The 21,666-nt window shown below is 34.5% G+C and overlaps 1 protein-coding gene across 1 annotated transcript; it reads right to left on the bottom strand.

Annotated features, from left to right (window-relative positions):
- Positions 1 to 3,067: 3,067 nt before the first annotated feature.
- On the bottom strand, positions 3,068 to 5,825 carry LOC107814595 (uncharacterized). Its single transcript, XM_016640032.2, has 3 exons — positions 5,224 to 5,825; positions 3,978 to 4,325; positions 3,068 to 3,892 (listed from the first exon to the last, which is right to left on the bottom strand). The coding sequence occupies exons 1-3, from the start codon at positions 5,650 to 5,652 to the stop codon at positions 3,260 to 3,262; spliced, it is 1,410 nt and encodes a 469-aa protein (XP_016495518.1). The 5' UTR covers positions 5,653 to 5,825; the 3' UTR covers positions 3,068 to 3,259.
- Positions 5,826 to 21,666: the final 15,841 nt, after the last annotated feature.

The following is a 21,666-nucleotide window of genomic DNA, read 5'->3' as shown; positions in this document are numbered from 1 at the left end:
CCTTCAAGATCAAGGATTTGGAGCATTTGAAATTCTTCTTAGGTATGTTGTTCAGTAGGTCAAGCAAGGGCATTGTAGTGAATTAGAGAGAGTACGTATTAGAGATTATTTCTGATCTAGGATTGGGAAATGCAAAACCAGCATGGACACCTTTGGAGGCCAACCTTAAACTATCAGTGGTTAATTATGACAAGCTGGTAGGAAATACAGATGATCCAATACTTAGAAGATAAAGCTTCATATCATAGATTAATTGGAAAGTTGTTGTATTTGACCCTAACCAGACATGAAATTGCATTTGTTGTACAAACATTATGCCAATTCTTGCAGCAACCTAAGAAGACACATTGGGAGGCTGCTATAAGGGTAGTCAAGTATGTTAAAAGAGAACTGGGTCTTGGAATACTATTGAGCAGTGTGGCTACAAGCAGGATTTCAGTTTTTTTTGTGATGTAGATTAGGCTTCATGCCCAAACACTAGACGATCAGTCACAAGTTTTTTGGTAAAGTATGGAAAGTCTTTGGTGTCTCGGAAGTCCAAGAAATAGAACATCGTCTCTAAAAGTTCAGCAGAAGCTGAATATAGAAGTGTGGCTAGTGCAGTGTCAGAAGTGGTGTAGTTGACTGCACTTCTGAAGGAGCTTGGAGCAAAAGTGGCACTGCCAGTATACCTATATAGTGACAGTAAGGCTACTCTCCAAATTGCAGCCAACCCAGTCTTTCACGAGAGAACAAAGCACATAAAAATCGATTGCCACTTTATTAGAGAGAAGATTCAGTCAGGCCTGGTGATGACATAACATGTAAACTCAAAAGATTAAGTAGCAGACATTTTGACCAAAGGCTTAAATAGAGCACAACATGAATTTCTAAATGGCAAGCTGGGAGTGCTAAACATTTTTGCACCTGCCAGCTTGAGGGGAGTGTCAAAATAGGTATCACGTGACTTGAGGGGCCTTTTTGTAAATAATAGAAGATTAGTGGTTAGTAGAGTTAGTTATTTGTTATAAGGATCGTTAGGAGATATTATTATCAGTTAGTTAGTTATATAAGAGGTAACACTGTACAACTGTAAACCAACTGTTTCATTCCTTCTGTAATGAAAGACATTGGATGTTAAATCTCCTTAACTTCTTTGTGCATTTACTTTTTTATTTTTTGAATTCCTATGATAAAAGTCCTGCTTCCGCACTGTCTGCCATTTTCTGGTTCCCCTCCTCGATCCTAAGTCCTAACCATTGAAAATTGAATTACTTATCTGTCAAACATTTTAGTTCTGTTGAAAATTTAAAGAGAAAAATGTTTAAAAAATTTATTCGCTCCCTAATGTCTTATTTTATTCACTTTGTTTCCTATAAAATCTGTTTCACTTTGCAGAGTATCAAGGTAAAAACTTACTCGCATTCAATATTTAATACCAAATCATATTAGTTTACCATGTTCAAATGATATATCGATTAACTATTGTTCGGTGATGACAGTATATGTGAACACATGTGTTGTTGGTGTAACACGATGAGTAAGTTTTTTCGAGTTCCAAACCTACTTAAAACTCTCTCCTCTTTTCCTATATTTCAGGGTTCCAAGTGTCCAACCCCGCTTTTATGTATAAAAGCTGCATTGCCTAGCAAATCTTAAGTTCACAGCAGGCTGCAGGCCCACAGTTATCAGGATATATATATATACTACAGCCTGCTGAGAGTTATGGAAAGTGAAGTATTATTCATTCACCTTTACTCTTTTTCTTTTCGGAAGAAAGAATAACATGTGTCTAGTTCAAGGTTTGCCGCTGCCGGGAAAAGAAAAAAGGGTTGGTCAGATGTCGGGCGACTCTACTGTTTACAAAATTATTATTTTCTACTCCAAGTCAGGGGGCTTTTGCATATAAATTTATTAAATATTCATAAATATTTGATTGTGAACTGAGTTACATATTGTATATTTACTTAAGATCGTTATAGGAACCCATAAACTTTAAATCATCGATCTGCCTCTGCTCCAAATATTTATTGAACTAAATATTGAGTTTCACATTCATTGTCATAAATAAGTAGTGGATGCCCCTATACTCGGGGCAGAGCATAAACCCACGAAAAAAATAAGGGGAGTCAACATATAGTATATATACATAAAAATAATTTTTTAATTTAATTAAACAGTGTAATTTTCAGATGAATGAACCCCTGTGCTCCGCACTGGCTATACTCTATGCTACATCCGCTGGTTTAAAACCTGACCATTCCAGTTCTTACTATCACAAAAACAATAATTCCGAGGAATTTGAGGCCAAATATTAGCTTACTGTCACAAGAAAACAAACTTAAAAAGTTCAAATATCGTGAATAATCTGTTTAAAAAATGATATTAATATATCCTTAATATAAGGCGGTCGAGTGCACAAGGCAACCTGCATTCACGCACGATTTAGGGAAGCGTCGCACCCAAAACATAAAGGGTGTAATATAGACCCTCTACCTGGTAGATACAAGCATTCTAATGCTAATTATTTAATGATAAATTTGTCTCAGTAGGCCTTCAATGAATGATGGCGATTGCGCATATACGTGTGAGCTTGTGGTACAATTTCAATGCATACTGGGGCGCCATTTGCATTCAAGTATTGCAATCATCACCTCTAGAAAGAGACTGTATTCTTCCCTTGTTTTGTCAGGATTCTCAACACAGAACAGAAGCAAAAGGCAAAATCGAAAATTAGATATTATTTGCAGCTAAAATGCAAAAAAAGATCCAGCAGCAAGCGTGCCCCCTTACCATAATCACTCATAATTATGGCTTGTGTACAAACAACCCTACTGCAAAATTATAAATTGTCCATACTTTTCTTAGCAGCAGTAATCATCACTATCAAAAAGAACAAGAATTAAGTTTCAGACCTTAAGCGTGGGCCAGCGACAAACACCATGTAGCTCTTTCAACATTCGCATGCTACTGGATACTATTTTTCAACAGCCTATGGTACATGATATGGAGTTACTACAATTCAAAGTCTTCACAGGAGAAAAAAAGAAAAAAAGACCTACATTATTAGCCAGAATGCAGATTGATAGAGTTGATTCCACAAAGGGAATCTTAATTGAAACAAGAAGATATCCTATGAATATTTACAGATTGAGATACGACTTGTATAAAACCTCAAAATTCCTCAATCATCTGACCCCTAGCTTACTACTACTTTACCTGGTTCTGTCAGCCTATTTATACCAACAAGACCTAAATTCTTAAGAAATTAGTGGCAGATCTAATAATTCATCTTCAATACAATGTTATTGACATTGCCGTCACGCGATTTATCCAGAGCAGCAACCTTAGCTCGGTAAGCTGCAGCAGCGGCGGCAGCCACAGTAGTCTTTACCCTTTCTCCCTGAGAAAGCTCACACGCTTCGCCAATTGAACTAAATCTTAGCTCTGCGGGGGGAATGAAACACTCTTCTGACAGACCCGGAACATTGAATGCCACTTCCTCAATAGTCCATGCTTCTTCCATCCTGGTCTTGGTGTGACTCATAGCTGTTTCACCAAATCGGAAAAGGGTTACAACAGATCGCCCTGAGTGAGCAATCATGATCCCCTCAACAGGCCTGTAATCCTCGAGGAATGAATTGATTGTCGTCTCCCAGTAAACGGCATCACCCCCATTTGTTTGGATTCGGGTCAAATGTGAGTCTTCCAAGTGTACAAGAAGCCCCGTTCTCTGGCTAAAATACCCAAATAGGACATGCCTAATGATCTCTGCTGGTCCTTCACTCCTGGCTTTCAATGTATGTGGATCAGCACAAAGTTTAAGAATGAAGCAATCCTCACCATTGATCTTTTTTTCTCCAGTGCATTTTGCACTAGCAAACATGTTTGCAGTAGTTCTTGGATCAAGTCCCTGCAAGTACAGTTAGAGACAGGGGTCATTTATTGAAATTGAGGGACCACAAAAGAACGTAATGAAGCTGTATTCCGAAATATACCTGAAGTGCACGACGCAAGGGTCTAACTGGTCCTTTTGCAGCATGTGCACCGAGCCAAGGGGTATGCCTCCACACAAGTTTCCCATTGCAACCAGCATGAACCTTACTGCTACCAAGCGCAAGCTCCACATACCACATGTCCGGGTTCATTTGCCAGAGGACAAATCCCCCAGATTCAGCTGTCTTAGTTGAATTCCTGCTCTTTATTACCTTCGTTGCCGTCTCAATATCTGATGCCAACATCCTTACCTTTCCCATCGCATAAGCATTATAAATCGTGTTGTGAAGTTTCTGTCCTCCAGACGCTGCAGTATACTGCTGCAATATATACTGAGCAGATGAAGTCTCCTGCAAATTAGAAGTAACACACAGTCCATCAATCAACTAAGCCTAAATCCAAAATAAATTCATAGTCATACATATTTAATCAATTTGCAAAAAGATGAGAACTAAAAACAATGGCAGAACTCAAACAAGGACCACCATCACGATACTATGCCCAATTATCCTCAGATTGCATTAAATGAAGACACTAATTGTCTACCAACTAAGGTAAGGGGCTACATCCAGATAGTCACTCCAGCCCACAAAAACACATAAATGAAAATTTAAATAAAAAAAAAAAAGAAGAAGAAAAAACTCAATGGAGCCCTTTCTTGTTTTTGGACTCAATGTAGATGTAGCAAGATTTATCTAATAAAAATATTAACTCCTCCTTTATCTAAAAGAATTTATGTTCACATACAGACTCGCCAACAAAAATGGCACAATCAATTTCCCATCACGCATTCAAAGAGAAGTCAAGAAAACAGCTAAAATTGGTAAAAATACAAAATGACAGGAGAGGTATACACCAAATGTCTCAGTTTCATACAGTTATTAATTCAATGAAGTCCAAAAAATTACTTAATTTAGAAAAAAAACGAAAGCAACAATTTGTTGGAATTGAACCATTTTTACAACCTACAGCTTAACACTGACAACCACCTACTTGTCACATCTCACCCACAACACAAAAATAAGAAACAAAAAATTTATCTTTAAATGCCAAACTTTGCTACTGCATAAAAGATATTTTACAGAAAAAATAAAAACTTTTAAATGTGTAACTATAAAAATTTATCATTAAGGTTAAAAGTGAAAGTGTAAAATTAATTTGGAAATGAAAGTGTAAAATTAATTGTTACCAAATGTAGAATTGTGTAAGAATGGACTAATAAGGAAATAGCGAGCAAAAGATACTAACAATGGGAGTGTCTTTGATGCTGAGATGAGGCAAAGGGTCATTGTTGCTAACATGTACCGGGGCAAGCGGCGCACCCAAGACACCAAGAAGCAACCTCAGATCCGACCGTTGTAAACCCGACCCGGAAGTTGAAACAGAAGGCGCCCGACATAGCTGACCTTTCATCCACCACCTCTCGGACTTGGAGTCCCCAACCTCCGACCCGTTCGGATCCGGACCCTCCATCAACGGCGACAATGTCTCAACACATGGCCTCAGACTACCCGATCTTGAAATGTACACTTCCGGTGGTGGCGCGTGACTTCCTTTACGTCTTCGGAGCAGACCCGAACCCGAAGGTGATGGGCTTCTTCCTCTGGACTTACCCGGTGATAATCCCCTAACTACCTCATCTTTCAGTGCTGAGAAAAACCCTTGTTTCTTCTCCATTTTTGCTCCTAAAATCCCACTGAGAAGCGAGTAGAAAAGACTCAAATGAGGAGCCTGAGATGGGAGAGTATGTAGATGCTGCAGAAATGCAGAGAAGGTGTTTGCTAGTTGGTCTCACTGAAAAAGGCAACTAAAGAGAGCAGAAAAATACAAAGGGTGGTGGGGGTGGGTGAGGAGGGGGTAGGGAGGGGTATGCCGTTATGAAGAAGCAAAATATTTCCATGCTTTTGCGTTTATATAAGCGTAGTAATATGTAAAGTTTTGAACCTCTAGGGGCACTCCTAATCTACTCATCATTCCCTAGATTTATTAGACTAATAAATTTTATAATGACAAAATTACCCTTAGGATCTTATGTTTTCTTTTTTCTAATTATTAAAAAATGACTAATTGAGTTAGGAAAAAATATCGCTAAATTTGAAATTCATACAAAGATTGTGTTTATTAATGTTATTAAATTATCATCCTAATCTCTTCTAGTTGAATGAATCACATGCATTAAACTTCTTTACCGGATACAATAACAACAAATCCAGCGATTTTTCACAAGTGAGCTTTGAGGAAGGTAAAATATACGTAGCCTTACCCGTATCATATATGGGCAAAGAGACTGTATCCGATAGAAAAAAAGAAAATTATTTACATTTTTAATTAGTAAGTTTATAGACTAAACTCAATGAAACCCACTGAAGTAAAACAATTGATATACAAATTCCTTCTAACTTAGTACTAGTAGTAAAATATGAGGTACTATCACTAAAAGGTTGTGATGATGCAATAATAAACTTTAATCCTCAGTTTGAGATTTCGAGTTTAAGCGTAGGAATAAGATCACCTCTTATAAAAGTGTTTTACTTTCACTCGCATAGAGATGTATTGGAGAAATTGTATAAAATCAAAAAAAATAAAAAAATAAGAGGGCAAAAATGTCATTTTGACAAAGGTGCATTGGTTGGGGTGAAGTGTCAGTGGCCAGGTAGGTGTATACACACAGACGTATGAAGGAGGAGAAGCACAGTATTAAGCTCCAAAACACTGAATAGGCGAAATGAGTAAAAGGTTGTTATTTTAGGCGCCTTCTTCTTTTGTCCTTTTTCACCTTACGCTTTTCATTGGCTGGTTGGTTGGGTAAAGATACTGGTTTTATCACTTTTTCTTTTTTATCTTTGCTTTTCTTTTGTTTTTGGTTGTATTTAAGCATACAAATCTGGAAAAATCTGAACTTTCAATCAAATAGTAAATCCGTATAACTTAGTACTCTCAATCAATGGATAGTTAAAACTTATGAGTGAACATGGTTTATCAAAAATTCAAAACGGATATGTTAAGATTTAATTATAATCTTTTGCAAAAATGATGGATGGTACTTGTGCTGTTTGATATTAAAAAAATGGGGAAAATATAAATTAAAAATTTACAGAGTGTTCTATAGTGTTGCTTGTAGTGTTCTGTAGTGTTTTTCTTGTATATCTCCTAATTAATTAAAACGACTCATTACCCATACTCGAAAAATAATATTTTTTTTGTAAAAATTAGAAAAAACTGAAAATATTTTTTTGTAACAACTGGAAAAAAAAAACTGAAAAGCAATTTTCTAAAGCAATTAAAAACTGTAAAAAAACTGAAATATTTTTAACTAAAAAATGAAAAAAAAGAAAATATTTGTTTTTTCAGTTTTTATAAAAACACTGCTTTAGAAAATTGCTTTTTAGTTTTTTTTCAGTATTTATAAAAATATTATTTTAGAAAATATTTTTCAGCTTTTTTTAAAGCAATTTTTTTGTAAAAACTGGAAAAACAAATCATTTTTTTTCAGTTTTTAGTAAAAAAAATTCAATTTTTTCCAGTTTTTACAAAAAAAATTGCTTTAGAAAATTGATTTTTAGCTTTTTTTTTCTAGTTTTTACAAAAATATTATTTTAGAAAATATTTTCCAGTTTTTTCTAAAGCAGTGTTTTTGTAAAAACTGAAAAATAAATATTTTAGTTTTTTTCAGTTTTTAGTAAAAATAATTTCAGTTTTTTTCCAATTTTTACAAAAAAAATATATTATTTTTCGGGTATGGGTAATAGATCTTTTTAATTAATTAGGAGATATTTAAAATTGGCCAAAAGGACGATGACACGTATCTCTCCGTTTAAATGAGGGGTATATTTGAACCCAAAGTATGACGGTAGGGGTATATATAACCCAATAGTATAACAAGGAGTATTCTTAGACCATTTTCGAAAGTAGAGGGGTATATTTGACCCTTTGCCGTATATTTAAATGATGATCTTTTGCAAAATCTTTTACTAACATTTTGAGTCTATTTGGTAGTACTTGGGCTGTTTGGTATAAAAAAGCATGGGAAAAATGTAAATTGAAAATTAATAATGATATTAGCAAATTGAAGAGCTTTTTATGAAATGTTTGAATAATAAAAATAATAATAATGTCAAAGTGTTGTAACTGGTAATAATAAAATAAGTAAGAAATTAAGATAATTGTAAGGGAAATAACTTCTGATCACAAACGAGTAAACTCATCTTTTTTATTTTGATGTAAAATGTGTCTCTGAAAAATACATTATGGTAAATGGTAACTAAACACTAAATAACTTTCTAATGACAAATATTTCTTGTAAAATGAATTTCTATCATTAGGGATGGATTAGGTGTTGTGGTACCAAATTTATCTGAACCTAGTATTTTAAGCACAATGCATAAATTTGCGTGTAAAAAAAACTTAAATTATATTTTATGAATTTCTCTTAATGTTTTTATACTCAACATAAAAGTACTACTACTATTAAACATGGGCGTGTGGGAAATGAATTTGCAGAGTAAAGGAAGGATGAAGGTAGAGCAGCTGATGAGTAATAATCGTGACCCGAAATGACAGTGAAACGGCTGATTCTACCTTTGTTTCTATATACGCTCCGGTCCCAGATAATTATATATATAACGTATTAAAATCTTAATAAATCTTATGAATGAACCCACAATTTTAATACTACAATGAGTTTAATACTGAAAATTCTAAAAATTAAACCTATTAAATTTAAATTTTGAATCCTTCCCGTCCTAATCCACATGTTGCGGCCTTATCTTTCGCTGGACCCCTCTTGGGAAATTTCATCCAAATCCAAGTCAAATATTTATCTTTGAGTATAATTTCAATTTCTAGGTACATATCTCTATGACTAATCGTTCATGAGTAATAACAGGGATAATTGGTGAGAGTAGCTTCAAGTCTTATTCCATTCTGCTAAGTAACGTATAAGTACCGAAATTGATGTAAAAACTGAAATGATGCTGACAAAATCAAGAAGATTTTCACCTTTTTAGGTATTTGTAGGAAAAAGGAGAGCTTAGAAGCTAAGTACTCTATTTTCATGGATGTTGTCCTCACTCATAAAAAAAAATATTATTTCCTCCATCCCAATTTTGCAAGATTTTTTTAAAAAAATTATGGTTTAAAATGAGCCTTAGACATGTAGCCACTAATAATCTCATTTATGATAAAATAAAAATTTGAAGTTAAAGTATTTTTTCGAAAATATGACTTTTTTTGAGACAAACTAAAAAGAAAAGAGTTACACATACATTAAAACGGGAAGAGTATTAATTATGTTAACCAAAATCTTATATCTCTCTTCTAGTACAACACAAAGCATCCGTATACCCACGTAGCAACTATTTTATTTGTTTCCCATTTGGGTGACTATTGTTGAGATATCTACCAACTTTGTTTATATACATTGTTTGCAAATTTGCAATAGGAATCAAAGTGGTTAGATAGTTTTATTCAAAAATCTTTGCGCCCATCGCGCCGTGGTGGCTACTTTTTGTCGTCATCTCACAATCGCAGGATGCTGCTATACTATGACAATATGATATAATCATATAATACTTCACATTTTCTTTTTAATTTTGACCACAATGTATTTCAAATGTATAATTTACCAACTCCAATAAATTTCTTTTACTTTCTTTTCCAAATTACCAAAGAAACTCTACTTAGTGTAAACATTTACCTGAACTGTTAAACAACACTACTAAAAATCTGCTAAAAACCGATTAACTATTTCCGACCAATCTTGGTCGGTCAAAAAAAGCGATCAAAAACCGTCCAGGTTGGACGGAAACTGGGGGAAAAAAATTTATATTTTTTTAAACTAAATACCGACCAACGTTGGTCGGTAAATTGGTCAACGAATTGACCCAGCTAGTCAGACAAGAAAATTTTGGATTACCGACCAACGTTGGTCGGTAATCTGGATCCAATTTTTTAAATTTTAATAATTATTTTATTATTTAAAATATTTTATAATATTTAAGAATTTATATTTAAAATTACCGATCAACGTTGGTCGGTTAATGTAGGGAAAGTATTTACCGACCAACTTTGGTCGGTAATTGTTATTTTCTGCAAAATAACCGACCAAAGTTGGTCGGTTATTACGTCAACATTGATCAAACTTTCGAATTACTTTTATATTTACTATCTAAATAATATAAATGTAATTCGTTAACGCTTTTGTAATACAAATAATGAATACACTAACATATACTATAGATAACATGCTATTTGTAAATTGATTCATCGACTTATAACTTACTTAGATGCATCGATGAATATTAAAAATAAAACGTTTGACCTATATCGACTAATAGTAAAAACAAAACGTCTCGACTTATATCGATTAATCTAGCTATGCCATGCATTATTAGTGATGAATGAATGAAAAATAAAAGAATTAATACTAAACATCTTTGACATATATATATATATATATATTACATATATATATATATATATATATATGGATCACAAATTAAATAAACGAAAGAAGCTATTAGTATTAAGTAAACGAGTTAAATTAATAGGTCAAACATGGTCAAACTTTAACAAGCTATATATATACACACTAACATATACTATAACAAGCTATATATATATAGTTAAAGTATTACAGTGAAGTGTGTTTGTGTGTGTGTATATATATATATATATAAGAACACGAAGCGCTAGGACCACAGGGTCGGGTTCTTTTAGGGATAGACTTGGGAAGATACTAATTAGTATATGTATTTTATCATCAAATATATCTATTTGTAAATTGATTCATCGACTTATAACTTACTTAGATATATCGATGAATATTAATCGATGATTCATCAAAACGTCTCGACATATATATCGATTAATCTATGTCATGCATTATTAGTGATGAACGAATGAAAAAAGAAGTTATTAGCATCAATTATAATATAGTGTATGTGTGTGTGTGAGAAATTACTCACATACTTAATTATAACTTAGAAAATTTACTTAGATAGATGCTATTATAATTTATTAAAATTAAATAGTTAATATAATTATTTATAAAGATTATGCTTATAGTTTATAATTATTTATAATAATTGCATAGTTAAATAAAATAAATGCTTGTAGTTTATAATATTTTTTTATAGTTTATAATATTTTAAGAAAAAAACACAAAAAAAAAAAGAATTTAATTTTTTTTTTTAAAAACGATCAAAGTTGGTCGGTTTTTGGTCAAACGGTCAACACTTAATGTACCGACCAAAATTACCGACCAACTTTGGTTGGTAATTCTCAAATCAGAGAATTGAAAAACGGGGAAAACCCCCATTTCTCTGAAATTTTTTCCCCTCTCTTCACTCAAAACCTTCCCCTCTCCTTCTCTATTTCCCTCACATTCCCCACCCCGCGTTGCCACCGCCCAGCCCTCGCCCTCGCCCTCGCCCTCGTCCTCGCCCTCGCCCTCGCCCTCGCCGCTGCCACTGCCGCCCCTCTCCTTTTCCATCTCCTAAAAATTCTAGGTTTGAATTACAACCCATTTATTTATTATTTTTAGGTTTTGTTAATTAGTTATGAATTAGTTTCAATTGATTAGTGTTTCAATTATTTGAACATTGCATTTTATTGAGGATTAGGGTTTAGGTCTTGTTTTAATTAGTTTTATTAACTAATTAGTTTTGTTAATTAGTCAATTAGTTATGAATTAGTTTAGTTTAGGGTATGGGTTGAATTTCTTTAGTTTAGTTAGTTTATGTTTAAACTCGTAGGATATGAATTGAAATTTTAGTTTTTAGGATTTGTTCTTGTGAATTGAACTTTTAGGATATGAATTGAACTTTTAAGATATGAATTGGACCTTTTGGATATGAATTGAACTTTTAGGATATAAATTGGTGTAATTAAAAAAAATAATTATCTTGAATTAACTAAAAAAGATATAATTAATTTATAATTGTAGAATAAATTAATTTGTTCTTGTGAATCGAACTTTTAGGATATGGGTTGAATTTCTTTAGTTTAGTTAGTTTATGTTTAAACTCGTAGGATATGAATTGAAATTTTAGTTTTTAGGATTTGTTCTTGTGAATTGAACTTTTAGGATATGAATTGAACTTTTAAGATATGAATTGAACCTTTTGGATATGAATTAAACTTTTAGGATATAAATTGGTGTAATTAGGAAAAAATAATTATCTTGAATTAACTAAAAAAGATATAATTAATTTATAATTGTAGAATAAATTAATTTGTTCTTGTGAATCGAACTTTTTAGGGTATGGGTTGAATTTTTTTAGTTTAGTTAGTTTATGTTTAAACTCGTAGGATATGAATTAAAATTTTAGTTTTTAGGATTTGTTCTTGTGAATTGAACTTTTAGGATATGAATTGAACTTTTAAGATATGAATTGGACCTTTTGGATATGAATTGAACTTTTAGGATATAAATTGGTGTAATTAGAAAAAAATAATTATCTTGAATTAACTAAAAAAGATATAATTAATTTATAATTGTAGAATAAATTAATTTATTCTTGTGAATCGAACTTTTAGGGTATGGGTTGAATTTCTTTAGTTTAGTTAGTTTATATTTAAACTCGTAGGATATGAATTGAAATTTTAGTTTTTAGGATTTGTTCTTGTGAATTAAACTTTTAGGATATGAATTGAACTTTTAAGATATGAATTGGACCTTTTGGATATGAATTGAAATTTTAGGATATAAATTGGTGTAATTAGGAAAAAATAATTATCTTGAATTAACTAAAAAAGATATAATTAATTTATAATTGTAGAATAAATTAATTTGTTCTTGTTTTATTTGTATAGATGGAACATCGTACTTGGATGTACAATAAAAATTATCCTAATCGGCGGGGATTGCGGGAGGATTTTGTAGAAGGGGTTGATGACTTTATTAGACATGCAATGTCACTTCCACCATACCAAAGTGAAGGAGTAATTAGGTGCCCTTGTGTCAGGTGCGATTGTATGAAGTTTAAAAAATCGGAGGAAGTTAAACTTCATCTTTATAGGAAGGGGTTTATAGAGAATTACTTCGTGTGGACTAATCATGGAGAGATCGATGGTAGCCGTGGGATATTTTATAACATGGTTATTGGTGAAAGTAGTAGGTCGGTAGAGAATACAAATCTTGATTCTAGAATTCAGGATATGGTTGCGGATGCTTTTGGGGGTGAGCCCAATGAAAATATTGAACAAACTCCTAATGATGACGCAAAACGTTTTTATGAATAGTTAGAGGAAGCTAGTCGTCCACTACGTGAAGGAAGTCTGCACTCTGAGCTGTCTGTTGCAGTTAGATTACTAAGTATCAAATCTAATTGGAATATTTTTCAAGCAGCCATGGACTCTTTTATTGACCTTATGAGTGAACTAGTTGACCCTAATATCAACTTACCTGGTGATTTCTATAAGGCGAAAAGATTGGTTTCTAAGTTAGGACTTTCGTCAATGAGAATTGATTGTTGTGAAGATGGTTGCATGTTATATTATAAAGATGATGCAACTTTAGACAGTTGTAAATTTTGCAAAAAGCCTCGTTTCAAGAGGCTTTCCAGCGGGAATATGGTCGTTGTCAAGGCGATGCATTATTTACCTCTTATACCTAGGTTAAAGAGGTTATATGCGTCGATGAGTTCTGCTCCTCATATGTGATGGCACTTTGAATAAAAGACCACCTGGTGTTATGTGTCATCCTTCAGATGGAGAAGCTTGGAAGCACTTTGATAGGACATATCCAGATTATGCTAGTGAACCAAGGAACATTCGGTTAGGTCTATGTGCGGATGGCTTCACGCCTTTTTCTATATCTGCGACACCATATTCATGTTGGCCTGTCTTTCTTACACCTTATAATCTACCACCTGAGTTGTGTATGACTAGTCCATATATATTCTTAAATTGTATTATCCCCGGTCCACGTAATCCGAAAAGTTTGATTGATGTATATTTGCAACCTTTGATTGATGAGCTAAAACAATTGTGGTGTGATGGTATTGAAACATATGACATATCAACCAAGCAGAATTTTAATTTGCGTGCTAATTTAATGTGGACTATTAATGATTTTCCTGCGTATGGAATGTTGTCTGGGTGGATAACTGCTGGGAAGCTAGCTTGTCCTTACTGCATGAAAAATAGTAAAGCGTTCACTTTGAAACATGGCCTAAAGCAATCATGGTTTGATTGTCACCGTCAATTCTTGCCTGATGATCATGAGTTTAGAAGGATGAAAAATACATTCAAAAAGAATAAAGTGGAATATTATTCTCCACCTCCGATACTTTCAGGTGAGGAAATTTGGGAGAGGGTCCAGAACTTCAGTAAAGTTACTGAGGCTCCATCTTATAGATTCCCCAGATATGGTGTTAATCATAATTAGACGAAACAGAGTATATTTTGGGAGTTGCCTTATTGGAAGGATAATCATCTCCGACACAACCTTGATGTCATGCATATTGAGAAGAATTATTTTGATAATTTGTTCAACACAGTGATGGATGTTAAAGGTAAGACAAAAGATAACCCGAAGGCTAGAATGGACTTACAAGAATATTGCAGGCGGCATAAATAATACTTGCAGACAGCAAATAATGATAAGGCGTTCAAGCCCAAAGCAAGTTACACATTCACTTTAGAGGAAAGATGACAAATTTGTGATTGGGTTACGAAATTAAAGATGCCTGAGGGTTATGCGTCGAATCTTGGAAAAAAAGTAGATATGGAGGTAGGGAAGTTGAGCCATTTGAAAAGTCATGACTGCCATGTTTTCATGGAGACCTTAGTGCCTATTGCATTTTGTAGTTTGCCTGAAAGAATCTGGAAACTCATCACAGAGATTAGTTTGTTTTTCAAAGACTTGTGTTCTACCACATTAAGGGAAGAAAACCTACTTCGGATGGACCAGAACATCCGTGTAATTTCTAGTAAGATGGAAAAAATATTCCCATGTGATTTCTTTGATGTGGAACACCTTCCAATACACCTTGTACACGAGGCACGACTTGGAGGGCATGTTCAATGCAGATGGATGTATCCCTTTGAGAGATAATATTATAAGTTTGATGTAATATTCTATTTTATTTGAATGTTCTTGGCTAACATGAGATTATGTAGGACAATTGGCAAATGCAAACAATTTGTTAAGTAGAGGAATAAGATTGAAGGATCTATATGCGAAGCCTATCTTGCAAAGGAAACTGCACATTTTTGTTCTTATTATTTTGAGAGTAACGTGCCATGTTCTAGGAATAGGCCCAATAGGCACACGGTCGAATGTGTGAATGATCCATTATATCCACCAATGTCCATATTCAATCAACCAGGCCGATGTTCTAAGGATGTTAGAAAGAGAAGTTTGAGTGATATGGAGTACAAGTCAGCTACACTTCATGTGTTGCTAAATTGTCCCGAAGTTGTACCATTTCTCAAGTAAGTATTGATTTATTAGTTATCAAAATGTAAAATTTACTACGACTACATATTGATGCAACTACTAAAAATATTTGATATGTCACAGTCACTTCGTGGGTCAATTTGGCTATGATGTTGTATATACGAGATTTGATACGTGGTTCAAACAGTTTGTAAGTGTGTGTATATATATGTCTATATATATATATATATATATATATATATATATATATATATATATATGTATGTATGTATGTATGTATGTATGTATGTATGTATGTAATAAGTTGTGCTGACTTATGAATTTTTTTAACTCTATGTAGGTAAATAATCCAAATAATTATGTAAATTAATTTTTGAAAGATATATCTTGGGGACCTGGGCTTCAGGTCACAACAATGTCTAAGTACGTAGTGAATGGTTATAAGTTTCATATAGAGGATTGCTCTAAAAGTAAAAATAGCAACAATAACGGGGTGTGGGTTCAAGGTGGTGATAGCAACCAAGTTGGAGATATTGATTATTATTGTGTGGTCAAAGAAATATTACAACTAGAATATACAGGTTGGCCATATAAGAAATTGATACTCTTTAGATGCAAGTGGTTTGACCCAAATCCAACAAGAGGTACAAGAGTATACAGCCAATACAACATAATTGAGGTTAATCATACGAGGGAGTATGATCGTTATGATCCTTTCATAATTGCACATAACGTTAGGCAAGTGTATTATGCTCCTTATCCATTGCGGCGGAATAAGTCCGATTGGTGGGTTGTAATAAAAACTAAGCCTGTAGGTAGGGTGGAAGTCGAGAATGTGTTAGATGTTGCATATCAAAACGATATCTCCAATGTTCACCAAATAGTGGACTATCAATTAGAAAATGATTTGGAACATCCTGAACGCATATTGGAAGAAGTTGATATAAATGAAGTAACAATTACAGAAAATGAGGACGAAGAATCAACTGATGAAGCTCAAACAAGTGAGGACGAAGAATTCTCGGACGAGGAACAATACGTCGATGAGGATTAAAAAGTTAGTTTTTAAAAGCACTCTCATTTTATAGCTAGTTTCTTATATGTTTCAATCTAAATGTGTATTATATTATGCAGATGGCAGGCAAGGGTCAAGGTAACAATGACCCTACTAGTTCTCGGGGTCGAGAAAAGGGTAGGAAGGGAAAGAGGAGGGTAGAAAATAATACTCCTTCTTGTCCACCCTTTTCAGAGATGCCTATGTCTTATCCTCCACCACACGGCTATACCGAGCTGCCACAGCATCACGAGCCGTACACCTTCATTCAGACACCCAGTCTTCCATCACAGTGCCATAGGACTATACGTCCGACATACAGTCCAGCTGCCTTACAGCCATCTGTTTCACATCCACATGGATCACATCCCTACATATCACAGCCACATGGATCGCATCCACCCATGTCACAGCCACTCGGGTCACAGCCATTGGTATCACATCCACTTGGGTCGCATCCAGCTATGTCGCAGTCACAGGGATCACAACCATCTTCATCATCGACTCCATCTATTGCAGGCCTTCGCCTGCGAGGCATTAGCTCTGACCCGCCTACACCGTCTTCACATGCCTCTGATACACATGCTTCGGATGGTGATGACGAGGTAGTGCATAATGATCGATATGGCAGGATCATCATAGTCCCTGAGGGTGATGGGTAAGTGTTATTCATTATTTTTGCGTCTATTGATTTGTAACATTTTTACTAAGATATTAATGTGTTTTTATTGTTAAATTGTAGGTTCAGGCCGGGTAATAAGACTACGAGGATAATCACCAATGCCATCAGAAAGCTTTATGATGGCCCTTATGCGACTTGGACTAATTGTCCATTCTCACTAAAGGAGCAAATTTTCAATCAATTTAATGTATAAATGTTCTTTTAAACAGTTTAATTATTTATATTTATGATGTTTCCATCTAATATTTAACTTTTGAAATACAGAGCAAGTGTGTATGGGAAGACCGCTATAGCGCGGAAGTGGCTACAAATTTTCATCATAAAGCTCGCAAGAGATTAGCGGATGCTTTCTCGGATGCTAGAAAGAAGAATAAGAGGACTGGCTGGTTACTTGAGAATTTGTGGAATGATTTGCAAAGGCAATGACTTACCGCAGAGTTCTTAGAGAGGAGCGAAAAAGGAAAGAAAGCTCGCGCATCCGAGAAGGGAGGCTCCTTGCACACTGGAGGTGCGATCAGCCTAGGGACAATAAAAAAAAAGATTGGTACGTAATTGCTTAAATTATTTTATTTTCTAAGTATATCTATTCTGTTTATTATCTAAATTAATTTGTTTTCAGGAAAAGAAGTATGGGCGTCCAATGAGTCATGATGAGCTATTCAAGGAGACACGTATTGTGAAGAAGAAGAAGAAAGAGGGGGATCAAGATAGGTGGGTCGAGGACCGGGCCTCGACTGCATATGTAAGCTTTCAATTTTCTTTAAGTATTATAATTTACTTTTATAAAAATTTTGAAATACTGATTTAATTTAAAATAATATAGGATCGCTACCAAAGTAACGTAGAGGAATTCATCCGTAGTCATCCAGTTGGTGAATTGGGTGAGCCAACCCAACCTTCGGACGAGGATACTGAAAGAATATGGTTGGAGTCTGTTGGCGGTCCAAAATGGGGGAAAGTATACGAGCTTCCTACTAAAAACTTCCATCGCTATAAGTGTGGAATGCGAGGAATAGGGACTTCCTCGTAAGGCGAGCAACTTAATAGGGAGAGCCTCTCCGCTATGCGGGAGACAGTGACAAAGCTCACATCAGAGCTAGAAGCGGCCAAGGAAAGAGAAAGGCTTAGAGATGCTCAATTCCTTGGCATGCAAGCTCAGATCAGAACTCTCCTATCTAGTGAAGCTTTTCCGTTGCTCCGATCTCGTGAGTCATCTCCAGAGGGTCGACCTCCACGTGATCGTTCCTCCCGTCCTGCTCGTGATCGTTCCTCCCGTCCTCCCCGTGATCGTGCTTCCCGTCCTCCACAAGACCGTTCTCTATATCGTCTTGTAAATGAAAGTTCATCAGACGGTGATGATGATGTTGTAGAAAATACCCCTTGACTTTTATATACTTTGAACTAGACAAATAGAACCAGTTTTGAACTAGTTGTAATTAGTTTTAACTTGGTTTTGGATTTTTATGTTCAATTGAACTTTAATTTGTTAGTTTTAAAGTATTTATTGAATGTTTTGGTTGTTGTTGTTGTGTTGTTGTTGTTGTTGTTGTTGTTGTTGTTGTTGTGTTGTTGTTGTTGTTGTGTTATTGTTGTTGTTGTATTGTTGTTGTTATTGTTGTTATTGTATTGTTGTATTGGTATGCTGGCAGGTGGTGTAACTGCCAAAACAGGCATTTTATGCCAAAATTAAATCCAAAAAACCGATCAAAGTTGGTCGGTTTTTAATAAAAAAAATAAATTATTCCAAAATACCGACCAAATTTGGTCGGTTAATGAACACTGAATTCCCAGAATTCAACATTACCGACCAACTTTAGTCGGTATTTTGCTTGCATTGTTGAGATTACTGACCATAGTTGGTCGGTAATGTTTAATTTTAATTATTTTTAAAAAATATATATATTCAATTACCGATCAAAGTTGGTCGATTTTTTTTAATTTTAATAATTAATAAAAAAACATAATTTAGTTAAACCGACCAACTTTGGTCGGTAAAATTAAATTAATAAAATATGTTTCCGACCAAAGTTGGTCGGTAAGTAATTAAACTTGTCAGATGGTCATTTTAATATACCGACTAAAGTTGGTCGGTAATTTCCGACCAACTTTGGTCGGTAAGCCATTCTGACCATCAAAACACCGTCCACACCGTAATGGTCGCGTTTTGGTTGGTAATTTGCTATAACCGACCAACGTTGGTCGGTTTTGTTGGTCAGTTTTTAGCGAATTTCTAGTAGTGCAACTTAATTTTATTAGTACGTTTCATATTCCCATCGAGTAAAACTTAATGGTGTAAATGACGTTTTTTTTTCTTCTTTTGGTATGTCTTTAACAATAAATATTCAAGTTTATTGGCTCAACTAATTTAGATTCATATAGGGTAGATTCACTAAGAAAGATAAATCGATAGATTATATATTCTCGAGACTTGAACTTAAGACCTGGTTTAGGTTGAGTAATATCAAACATCGTGGTCAATGTGGGTGTTGTCACGATCCAAGTTCATGACACGTATTGTCGTTTTTGCCCAATAGACCTTAAGAATTTGTCTGTTGGGCTATGTTATCATCGAACCCAAAAGCATACGGACCATGTGAACTTCAATTGTGTCTTATAATGAAGCTTTTCACTTTTCCTCCCATTTCGATGTGGAATTCGCCTAAGATGATGTGAACTCAGAGTCTCTGATATTATATTATAATAGCTCAGTCGGATAGTGATATTGTTCGCTTTGGACATAAGCCAATATGATTTAAAATTATTAAAATAGAGCTATGGACTGCCATTGATGAAGAAGAAGCAAGCTCGAGGATGAAGAAGATTAGAGCAAGAGAGAGAGAGAACAGTTCTCTATTTTTCTTATTCACCGACTCAAATGTACTGTACAATGCTATATTTATACTAAGGGATTAATGAGCTAACTAACTTCTCTAACTACCTATCTATTACAAATTAACAGCTCATTTACAGCTCACTAACAACTAATTGTTTCCTAACTAATCTTCTAGAAGTATACTTTCTTAAATAGCTCTCTGTACAATCATTCACAGTTTATCTAATATTTCAATACTCCCCCTCAAGTTAAGAATGAAAAAATGTTCTTCATTCCCAACTTGGATAGCAGATAGGCATGTTGTTGATGTCCCAAGGCTTTAGTTAGTATGTCAGCTGGTTGTTCTTGACCGGATACATGTGAAGTTCTGATAAGCCCCTTTTGAATTTTTTCTCTCAAGAAATGACAATCTATCTCTATGTGCTTTGTCCTCTCATGATATATGAGATTACCTGCAATTTGCAATGTTGCTTTATTATCACAATACAAATTCATAGGCATCTGCAAATCTATTTGCAACTCTCTCAACAATCCACTAAGCTAGACCAGTTTTGCAACTGTATGTGCCATGCTTCTGTACTCAGCTTCTACTGAGCTTCTAGAGATAGTATTCTGTTTCTTTGCCTTCCAAGAAATAAGAGATTCTCCTAGTTTGATGCAGTATCCTGTTACTGATTTTCTTGACATTGGACAGGATGCCCAATCTAAGTCACAGAAGGCTTTTATTTGCTGGCTGCTTCTGCTAGACATTATGATGCCAATACCTGGTTATTTCTTTATATATCTCACCACATGTAGTGTAGCTTCATAGTGAAACTCCTTTGGAGCATGCATAAACTGACTTAAGTTTTGAACAACATATGAGATGTCTGGTCTGGTGATAGTGAGGTACAATAACTTCCCAACTAGCTTTTGAAACCTCCATATGTCTTCTAGTATCTCATCAGTAGTATTAGTAGTCACACAAGCATCAAAATCCACACTTGTTAGTTTTAAATTTTGCTCCATTGGAGTCTCTTTTGGCTTTGATCCTCCCAATCCTACTTCTGAAATCATCTCACGAGCATATTTCCTTTGTGACATTAAGATACCTTCAACAGACCTGGCAAACTCTATCCTCAAGAAGTACCTCAATTCCCCAAGGCCCTTCAATTTGAAACTCTGCTAAAGTGTATCTTTGGCATGCTTAACTTCTTCCATATCATTCCCCGTTATAAGTAGATCATCTATATTCACAAGTACAAGAACAAACTTATCCTTAGTGGATTTAGTAAACAAGGAGTAGTCATGCTTGCTTTGACAAAAACCAGAATTCAGAAAGGCTTGAGTTAGTTTTAGATTCCATTGCCTTGATACCTGTTTCAAGGCATATAGAGATTTAAGTAGCCTACACACTCTATGCTCCGCTTGGCTACTAAATTCCTGTGGAATTGTCATGTACACCTCTTCCTCAAGATCCCCATTGAGAAATGCATTATGGATATTCATCTGATAAACATGCCAGTGTTTAAGAGCTGCAGTAGCAACAACTGCTCTGACAGTAGTGAGTTTAGCAACAGGAGAAAAAGTATCATGAAAATCTAGACCCTTTTGTTGTGTATAGCCTTTGACAACTAATCTAGCCTTAAATCTTTCTACAATACCATCTGCATTATACTTGATTTTATATACTCACTTACACCCTATAGGGACCTTGACTGCTGGTAAATCAACTACTA

Source organism: Nicotiana tabacum, chromosome 12, assembly GCF_000715075.1.
Source record: "Nicotiana tabacum cultivar K326 chromosome 12, ASM71507v2, whole genome shotgun sequence".
In the NCBI taxonomy this organism is placed as follows: Eukaryota; Viridiplantae; Streptophyta; class Magnoliopsida; order Solanales; family Solanaceae; genus Nicotiana; species Nicotiana tabacum.
Note: the sequence above shows the minus strand (reverse complement) of the source record. Positions and strands in the feature narration are given on the sequence as shown.

Bases quoted from the DNA above. Each gene is read 5' to 3' on its own strand.
- LOC107814595 (XM_016640032.2), bottom strand. From the start codon at position 5,652: ATGGAGAAGAAACAAGGGTTTTTCTCAGCACTGAAAGATGAGGTAGTT. The intron at 4,326-5,223 runs GTTAGTATCTTT...TCTAATTTGCAG, and splicing joins GCATCAAAGACACTCCCATT to GAGACTTCATCTGCTCAGTA. The intron at 3,893-3,977 runs GTATATTTCGGA...CTGTACTTGCAG, and splicing joins CCTTGCGTCGTGCACTTCAG to GGACTTGATCCAAGAACTAC.